The sequence below is a fragment of the Hirundo rustica genome, chromosome 11, assembly GCF_015227805.2.
Source record: "Hirundo rustica isolate bHirRus1 chromosome 11, bHirRus1.pri.v3, whole genome shotgun sequence".
In the NCBI taxonomy this organism is placed as follows: Eukaryota; Metazoa; Chordata; class Aves; order Passeriformes; family Hirundinidae; genus Hirundo; species Hirundo rustica.
This window is the reverse complement of record NC_053460.1, coordinates 3188797-3198678: the sequence shown is the minus strand read 5'-3', so window position 1 is coordinate 3198678 and position 9882 is coordinate 3188797. Positions and strand designations below refer to the sequence as shown.

The window sequence follows — 9882 nt, the reverse complement described above, 5'->3', positions numbered from 1 at the left end:
ACAAAACAAAACAAAAAGCTGGTGTGACAGGCTTTAAATATTATTTTATTTCAGCTTCTTGAGCTATTTCAGTTCTCATAAATGCAATAATGAGCGAGTTGCTAATTATTCCTTCATGAACTTACGGCTTTGGGGAGTCTCAGGGATCAGGTCAGGGCAGACAGAGAGGTTCTTTCACCACTCAGCTACTCACAGCTTCCTCCTCCTTGCTGGTAACTCCACACAGGGAGGACACAGCCCAGTCACAGGGTTATTGGTGCTACGCACATTTTTTAGTTCCTCCTGGAACTTGGAATAGCTTTGGGAAAAGATAAACCTTTGTTTTTATGATGATGGGTTCAGTGACAGAACATGAGAGGAAGGTGAGATGGAGACTTGCTTGTTCTTTTGACACTCCAGAACTGAAAGAGATGATTGAATGAGAAGAGGGAAGACTTATATTTAAGATAAGGATGAATAAGTCACAACTAATTAGCCAGACGTTCTGCATAGATAATTGAAACACTGAGTCAAGCACCCACATGATCTACTAAAAGTTTCAAATGTGGACTAGCCCATGCTTAAGCTTTTTTACATCAGCAAATTTAGGGGTATGGAGTTTGAAGTCAGGTTTGCATTAAGCCGTTTTTGGAATTAAATAGCTGCTGTTCGTGTCCTGTGCTACCTGTCTGAAGTCTTCCACCTGCAGAACCATTCCTGCCCTTCTGCTCTCAGGTTCCCTTTGCCCACTCCCAGTGCCTGCTGCTGGCCTAGGGCTCAGAAAGTTCAAAAAAGATAACTAAGGTTGATAATTCCACAATCTCTGATGCTGACCTAGAGCTGGCTGGTTCTCTACTGAGAACTTAAATATCTTATTTTTAGTGTGAGCCAACTGACCGTCCCTGAGATCCAGCCAGGGAAGGCGACTGCTGCTTGAAAATATTTTATGTAGACAAAGCCCTTATTGGACCTAGAAACTGTTGGGATAAAGGTTCTGCATCTCTGAAAAAAGACTCCTGGGAGCTCCTGAAGCTCTTGGCACCAGGAGGAACTCTACAAGGACAGCACTAAACCTCCTGAAGTGATACAGTATTCCCTCCATCCCCGAGAAAGCGGGTGTGAGGGTCCCGAGTGCTTCAACTCCCCCAAAGCCATCCTCAGAAGCGCTCAGAAGTCAGGAGTACACATCTCCCGGGCACTGTCACGAGCAGGGATCTCATGACCTTGTGAAATCCCACGGAGTCCCCAGCAGTTTGCATTTCCAGCAGGATAAGAGCAATTACAGCAGCACCTGGAGCCAGATACCCAGTTTATCCAGCTCCCGGGCTGCTCTCAGACAATCCTTTATTTCCACAGCTGTGGACCTCGTTTATTTTTGATAAATTCACATGTTGTTAGGAACATTACTCCATGAATCTTAAGAACGTGCATACGCAGAAAGAAAAATACGGCACTGGGGTTTTTGTTGTTGTTGTTGTTTTGTTTTTTAATTTGGAAAAGCAACTCGTTGATTTGGAGGGATAATTCACAGCCACTGGCATAAAGGATGTAAGATAATATAACTAATTTATACAGTGAAAGCAGTAATGAAATAACAGGCCACTAAAACCAGCAAAAATTAATAAAACAGAACCGAGGTGGAAACTTTGCAGCAAGTAAGTTTCATCAAAACACGGTATTACAAAAAAAAAAACCCCTTAAATTATTAGGCAATATTATGGTAAAATGTTAACAGACTTTATAATTAAACTATACTAAGATGGGATAAAATTGAACCCGTTTATTAGCATGCTGCTAAATGAGACAGTGACATCCTTTCTCAGTTTTCACCCTCAGCTCTGGGTTTTAACAGTTTTGGTATTGAATTTTCTGCTTTCCAGGCTGAAGACACTGTGCTCATTTGTATTTTGAAACAGTCAGTTTACTTAGGCAGCGTTGTGGGCAGAAGGGAATTTTGCCTTCAACCAGACGAGCTACGAGCTACGTAAGGGTTTTCACTCCATTATTTACCTTGTAAATTAGACTCCCGAGGGGAGAGGGGCTTTCAGACGTTTGAAATGCTGTATGCAAAAAGCCTGAACATTTGTCTCCCTTTTTTGTTTCTCCTTTTTAATATTAACCAGCCATTTTCACTGCTGGTTCTCTGCCTCAGGACAGCACAGCAACACTTGCGAGAGACAAAAGCGAGGGAGCGGCAGCTGGGTGTGTCAGCTGGAAGGGTAAAAGCTGATAGACAAAATCATTTACTGTCATCAGCACAAGTAAGTGTTGCACTTCACAAAACAGGAGGGACGTGTCCTTGTCGTGGAGACGGGGAGGAATCTTCTCCTCACTTTCTGTGAACAGCCAAAGATACAAAGTTCTTCTGTTTGTCCTCCTCCTTTTCTTCTCTTCACCTTTCTCGCTGATATAAAGTTGTCTCTATCACTCGCTTCCCGGCCGGACTTTTGCAGGACTTTTGTTTAAGGAAAAAAAAAAAAAAAATAGCGATTAATTTGATGGCTTCTTGCCTGGGGGTTTCAGTATCGTTATGACTCAATCCTCTCAAAATCATGAGATTGGCTTAGTCATTCCTTTTTTTTTTCTTCTTTTTTTCCTAGATACAAACCCTGAAGCCATTCCCACCCTGGTTATTTGGGACAGAGTTGGACAGCTTTGCTCTGGCATCATCTGGGCCTGCAGTCCTACCTGTCACCTGCCAGAGTGACTCTTGGCATGTGCCCTTTTACAAATGAAATTTGGACATTAGGAGAAATTTCTTCACAGAAAGGGTGACTAAACATTGGAACAGACTGTCCAGGGAGGTGGTGGAATCACCATCCCTGGTGGTGTCCAAGGAATGCCGGGATGTGGCACTCAGTGCTCTGGGCTGGCTGACAAGGTAGGGATTGGCCACAGCTTGGACGCGATAGTATTGGAAGGCTTTTCCAACTTAATCAAGGAATTGCGGAATTATTTGGGTCGGAAAGGATCTCTGGAGATCACCCAGTCCAGCGGCCTTGCCAAGGTAGGACATCTGGAGCAGGTGGGGTGAGAATGTCTCCCTCAGAAGAGACTCCACACCCTTCTTGGGCAGCTGTTCCAGAGCTCTGCCACCCTCAGCGAACAGAAATTCTTCCTCACATTGAGCTGAAACTTCTCGTGCTTTAGTTTATGGCCATTGCTGCTTGCCCTGTTAGTTGAGCACCACAGGGAAAGGTCTGGCACCATCCCGGCACAGGATGCCCAGAGAAGCCGTGGCTGCTCCATCCCTGGAAGTGTCCAAAGCCAGGCTTGGAGCAACCTGGGATAGTGAAAGGCGTCTCTGACCATGGCAGGACTGGACGATCTTTAAGCTCCCTTTCAACCCAATCCATGCCACGATTCCGAGATCCTTCTGGCGCCCGCCCTGGCGATTATTTTACATACATTAACGAGACCCCCCCCCCATCTCAGCCTTCTCTTCTCTAGGCTAAACCCGCCCGGCTCCCTCAGCCTCTCACAGGCGAGATGCCCGCTGGGGTGTTCCAGGGAAGCTTTTTCGGGCTCCTCGCCCGCTTTCCCGCCCGGGGCCGCGCCGCTCCCCTCAGGGAGGCGGAGCCGCCGCCGCCCGCCCTTTTCCCTCGGCGCCCTCAGCTCCCGCCCCGTGCGCGCGCAGCGGGCGGGCGGGGACGGCGCATGCGCGGTGCGGCGCGCGCCCGCCCGCCCGGCCCGGCTGGTGCGTGCGAGGGAGAAGATGGCGGCGGCGGGGGCGGCGGCGTGAGGGGCCGGGACCGCCGAGCTCCCCGGGGACGCGGGGCGCCATGGCCCTGCACGGCGCGCAGGTACCGTCCGGGCCCGCGGGCAGCCTCTGCGGCACCGCGCCCGGACCCCGCCGGGCTCCCGGCGGCGGGCGGGCCCCGGGGTGGGGGGGGGGAGCGTGGTGGCCGGGAGTAGGCCCAGGGTGATTGTGCACGTTCATTGAATGTGCTGAGGGCGGTGGGGCGGCCTGGCTGCCCGCCGGGACGGCGGATCCGGCGGGCCCGGGCCGGAATTCCCATCCCGGAGAGGTCCGGAGCGCGGGGGGTCGGCGGCGCTCCCGTGCCGGTGTCGCCACGCCGGGGCCCGGGGTGGGGGGTGTCGGTGCCGAGCCCCCGCCCGAGGGTGGCTCGGACAGAGCCCATCGCTCCGGGTCCTCTTTTTTTTTTAATTTTTTGGAGGGTGGGAGAGGCAGAAACGATTCTATAACGAGATGGGAATAAGGAGATTTGTAAACTAATCCTTCCCCCCTCCCCCCCGCCCAAACACTCGATAAACCCCGGCGCATCGGGGTGCAAAGGGCTGAGTGTTGCAAGATCGCCGTGCACGGGGATGCGTGTGCGGATTCCCTGTATCCCACTGGCTGAACCAGCCGGGAGATTTGTGCACCGAGTGGAAAAAAAACTGCAGTCGTGGTGGTTTTTCGCTGGAAGTTTACAGCTCGGTTCCTGGGCTAATCCAGTGTGTGCTTAGAGCGAATGATTGAATGGGTTCGCTTCGCTGTTTCTTTCCCTTAAGGTTTTCCTCTCAAAGAGCTTTTCTCCCAATGAGGTCGAAAGCAGGAATGTAAGGAAAAGCGTGTGAGGCACTGAAGTGTTTTATTTGCAAGACTTGGAGCGACTTGGTTGTTTAGAAAATAATAAAGTTTAGAAAACTGTGGTGGCGTTAAACTTAATTTTGTTAAGGCTTCGTGTCTTCTGTCATAGAAAGCACATTTCATAAAATGTAAGTCACTTCAGACAGGGCCATGCTTTATTATGAGTTCTTTGCGGTTTAGGTTTTTTTTTTCCTGAATGAAGTTACGCATTAAATGAAGTTGTGCAGTGATGGCAATGACACTGATTTTTCCATTAAGAAAAGTTTGTAATCGGTGAAAACTATACCAACGTTTCTTGTCCAGCTTGATTTATTTTGAGAAAAAAAAAGTGAGTGCTCTTGTTAATGTGGGTGTTCTTAAGGCAGCTGCAGTGTCTGGACTTTGTTTCGAATTTAAGAGAAATTTTAAAATTTTGTGTCCTTCAAGGTGTGTTGTGTCCTTTCATTTCAGAGTGAAGGAAACTCACTTACTCTTGGACCTTTTTTTACTGTCCCAGCGAATGATTTTTGGAATGCAGATACATCAGAAGGATTCAGTGTCCGACTCAGGAGTTGTTTCACTCCTTGCTTTCTCCCCCCTCAGCAGTGCATGTGGTCAGTTTAGTAAGCTTGGGGGTTAAAATGCAGCTTTTTCATGATTTGGAGGAATTAAGGACACGTTTTGGTCTGTTGTCCAACTCTGTACATAATTATGTTGGTGTACTTTAAAACAAAAAAAAAGTTAGGCTGATGATTTAATTTATGGTGAAGTGCTCCACAGCTGAAATTAAAGCTGGGCTGTGAATTCATCTTCAGTAGCAACTCAAGCATAGTCTATTTTAAATCACCCCCCTCTGTAGATAAAGGTGTATTTTTAGGTCTTGTGAGGCTGCTGCTTAAGGTATAATTTATTATTTGTATTACATAGCTTGTATATATCATGGAACATATATATTTGGGAAGCACATTTGTAAGATGTTGTTTAGCTAATGCTTTGTTCATGTTATTAAACGCAACCTATTTTGGGGTTTTTTCCCCTCAAATTTAACCAGTTTATTGAGATGCTGTCTGGGATTTATGTGAGTACATCTATCAGAACATTGCTGTGTTGCTGAATTAAAGTAACCCTGCTTTGGACCCTTTAGGATGAAAAGCCTGGAGATGAATTCAGGGATGCAGTTTTAGATGTAGGTGTTTCCTTTTTGTTTTAGGATGGTGGTGTTACAGATCAGTGGGAAAAAAAGAGCAAGCTTTGGTAAAAGTTGCCTGTTTTGAGTACAAGATAAATAAGATTGAGTCATTATGTTCATAGTGATGCAGAAGTAGACAAAAGTGTGTTCTTATTCCGTATCTCTAATTTGGGTGTACCATGATTGAGGAATTTTTTGTCACACAGGGGAAAAAACATCTTCAAGAAAATCCTGCTAAAATGCAGAGTCAGACTTCTGCCAGTGGATGGATTCATGGAATGGTGGGCAGAGATATTTCATCAGTCAGTTTGCACATTGTGACAAATGAATCCCGAAACACCATCGTATCGAATATTTCCAAAGGGACATTGATTTTGGGTGGCCAGCTCAGCAAGCACAGAAGTGTTTGATTGCACAGTTCAGATATTGCTGGTGGTTTGTACCTCTGTTCCATGTCACTATTTCATAATCATCTCATGAGAGGTTTAAGTGTTGCTGTTGCCCTGCTGGGTGTGTGCTGACTATATTCACAGTCTGTCCTTTTTTTTAAGGTGAGCTAGAAGTAAACCTGCTGTATCACTCCATGACACTAAAGATGTTAAGCTGATCTAGTTAAAACCACTTGTCATCAAGGGCATCTAAAAATCTCTTTAAAAAAAAAAAAAAAAAAGACAGCTTAAAAACTATTTCCCTGTTTGCAAAGAGTAAAACTCTGTAGGAACTGTTTAAACAGTTGTTTTAGCCACTTTTTCTATTGTTTTTCATAGAAGGAATTAATACAGACGCACCATTCCTAAATCCTGTGAAAACAAGTTAAGCAGAAGAAAGGATACCATAGCAGAATGAATCATTTATGCTTGTTTTGTTCTTTCACCATTTACTGTGGTGTCAGATGAACTCGGTGCCATTTTAAATGTGCCACGTTGCCCCCAAACGCAGCTGAAGTGAAAACCAGGCGGTTTTGAGCTGAGAGAAAAAAAGCTGAACGAGCTCCTAAGGCTGCTCATCCTCCCTAGGTTGTGTCTGGCCTGGCAACCAGCAGAACTGGAACATGGCATGCAACCTGACTCCCTGAAATACTGCACTGCATACTGCCTCTTTTATGGCCGCCTTGGAGGGCTGCTCCCTGGCAGGGTGTAGTTTGATGGCTCCTTAAGCCAGGGCCTTTTCTAGAAGACAAAAGAGAAAAGGAAAAAAAGCAGCAGTCTGCAGGCATTTGTGCTGTGCTGCCTTTGCAGTGCCTTGCCTGATGTTTGTGGTGGTTAGGAAATCGATGTCTCGAAAAATAACGTCCAAAAAATGGTTGTTAGGCAGCTGGATGAGTTTCTTGTGCACGTATGCGTAGCATTGGAGCATCTTCACGGGCAGGAAGAGGCATTTGGGGATGGGGCAGTTGGATTCTGTCAGGTTTGTGAAATCCACTGGGTACGGGGGACACCCTGAACACAAAATAAAAGGTGGCTGTGGGAAGGGGCTGCTGGGGAGTGCAGTTGGAGGGAGGTGTGTGAATGCCCCATCTTGCTGCAGCTGCTCAGTTGCTGTTCCCTGTGTTAAAGGGCTGAAGAGGCTGGATTTGTCTCTCCCCACTTCTTTTTCATTGCTCAGGAGGGTCTGGGCTCATCTTTAGCCCATGGTGTGAGTAGTTACTCTGGGCTTCCGTGATCTTGGGAATTCAGGCTGCAACTGAAGCTGGGAGTTTCGGTAGCCAGAAGGGATCATTTGCCTTTCTAAAATGTGAATGGTGAATCCACACTGAGTAAAGTGGGTGAATGTGGGTTGGTTGACTTAAAAAAGGAAGTCTGGGAAAACTGACACAGAACTTAAATTTGGAACTATATGGCAGCATGCAAATAGGCTAAAAACCCACAGGTTTTGTGAATCACTGCTATTTATGCTGTGCATTCTAGACTATAGCACTGATCTGGAGACTTCTTAGAATGGATCCAGCCATTTACCTATTAATAAATCCAGTTTCTGTAGGCAGTTGCTCAGACGTACTGGTCTTTCCATTCATGTAGCTGTTAAAATACTCATAGAGTTAAATGGGGTTTTGTTTATAGGTAAACTGAGCAGTCTCGTTTCTGTTTCGTGATCGACACACAACATGCTGTGTCGTACAAAACTGCCAAATCTGTTATAATAGAAGTTGCTGGCCTTGGGCCATTGGATTATAGTCATTTGTCACTCTAATGCCATTTCAGCAATGTTGATGTTCATTTCCAAAGAATTAAACATGCTGGAACTGCGGTTTTTCTTTCTGATGGGAGTGTTTTATGTGTGATCATTAAACATACAACTGGGGATTAGGGAACAAAGGGTTATGCTTCATGGTGAAAAAAGTGTGTGTGTGTACATGTGTGTGTGTTTGTATACTCAGACATTCCATAATAGAATAGTCTGATATTTTAAAATTGGGGTTCTGAACCCTATTTTGGTTTTATGAAATTTCAACGTGCGTATTTAAGACTGTGTTTTAAGTATTTCCAACAATGGGGCTGTTTTGGTTATTTTTAAAACACTTAAAAGGATTCTGTTTTGTTAGTGCTCATGTTAATAAGTTCATTAATGCTTTAATAGAGGAAAACTTTGAAGTACATTAGTCTCTTCATTTTGTATTTGACTCTCTAATACCTAATGTATTTCCAGATGTTCTTGATATTTTAAATATGTTTAAGAACTTTTCCTCCTTGTTTGAGAGCATACGATTTACTGATCTTCAGTGTGTGCTACAAGGTCTGGGGGTTTTTTCACCTGTAGTCAGGCAGGGGGAAGATTAAATCACAGTAGCCCTAACAAAGTGTTTGTGTAAGGCTTCTTTGAATCATACACCTGGTGAAAAAAACATCTGTTCTTCAAATCAAGAAAGGCTTGTTGAGATTCTGTGGTAGTCACCAATGTCAGTGCCGTAGGAAAGAAAATGTTCAGGAGCACTTTGGGGAATTTGCTTCTTGTAGTGTTGTATGTGAATTCATATCATGGATGGAAGCTTTAAAAGAAGATCTGTGTGTTGTTTGCATTGGAATTATAGTAGGAAAGAAAGGGATAGAGATGAGCTGCCATCGAGGGCAGTGTTAACACAAACTGGAAAACCACTTAAGGGATCTGCATTTTTTTTTTTTACTTTGTTAAAAAAGTAAATACCCCAAGTGAGGCTGAGTATTGAAGTGGAAAAGAAAAATACATGATCTGTAAGAAGCTGTAAAGAAGAGCATGTCTCTAAAGGTTGTGTGAAAAGATGCATTTAAAAAAGCATACAAGAAAGTAGGTTTACTTCAAAGAATTCAGTGTGTGAAAGATTTCTTATTTTGTTTGAACTCCACTGAGCAGACCAGCAGAAAGAGCTGAGTTATTCCCTCAGTGCACTGGGCATGTTTTTTCATACAACATTTAGAACCTGCTCTAGTGATTCACAGATTTCCTGCCTCATTTTGCCCCGTGAAATGTTGCAGGCTGGCAATGGATTTGCCACTGTAACTCAAAATACGAAAGTCATGTATCATTCACACAAAGAAGTGAAGGCTTCTGGTGTGAAGATGTTTTCTCTTGTTGGAGTGGGATGCCTTTGTAGGTGCTCTAGCAACCTGCTACCAATAGGTAAGATACTGATAATCCCTTGAATTCTTGGTGCAGGCATTAGGGCTGGATGGGAGGGACGTGGAAAAAGTTCAGTTGGTTTGTTTAATGGTAGGGGCAGGCAATTAAATAAGTTGTATTCAAATAATGATTTTGGACCATGTTACTTAGGGAGGGTATTCGGTTCAAAGTGAGGCTGGTACATAGTGTGAGATGGCCTTGTCATTTTGAATATGAGTAGATAGGGTAAAAGGGAGAGGGAAGTCAAGCAGAAAGAAAAAGAGTCATTGTCAGCACAGGTAACAGCTGAATTGCAAAAAGAATCAAGTTGTCTTGAGTTCCAGTCTGCTTAGTCTATCCATTAAATCTATGGGTTCTAATAATAGCTAGCTGACCAAAGAAAGTAAGAAATAGCCCTCTGATGTCCTTACAGCATGGAAGACCTCACTTTGTGTTCTGCTGCTGCCTTTGGGGTACAAAACCAAAACCACAACTGTTTGAAAATGTCTGTGGAGCACTGTAGTTAATTGACATGAAGTTGGAAAAAAGTCACAGATAACTTATTGAG

General features: G+C 44.7%; 1 protein-coding gene across 1 annotated transcript in view; it reads left to right on the top strand.

The window, feature by feature from the left end:
* Nucleotides 1-3688: 3688 nt before the first annotated feature.
* USP10 (ubiquitin specific peptidase 10) overlaps nucleotides 3689-9882 on the top strand; it is a 47027-nt gene continuing 40833 nt past the window's right edge. The window contains exon 1 of the mRNA XM_040075344.1: nucleotides 3689-3782. Coding sequence (XP_039931278.1) covers nucleotides 3762-3782 — 21 coding nt within the window. The 5' untranslated portion in view covers nucleotides 3689-3761. The remainder of the gene's footprint in view (nucleotides 3783-9882) is intronic.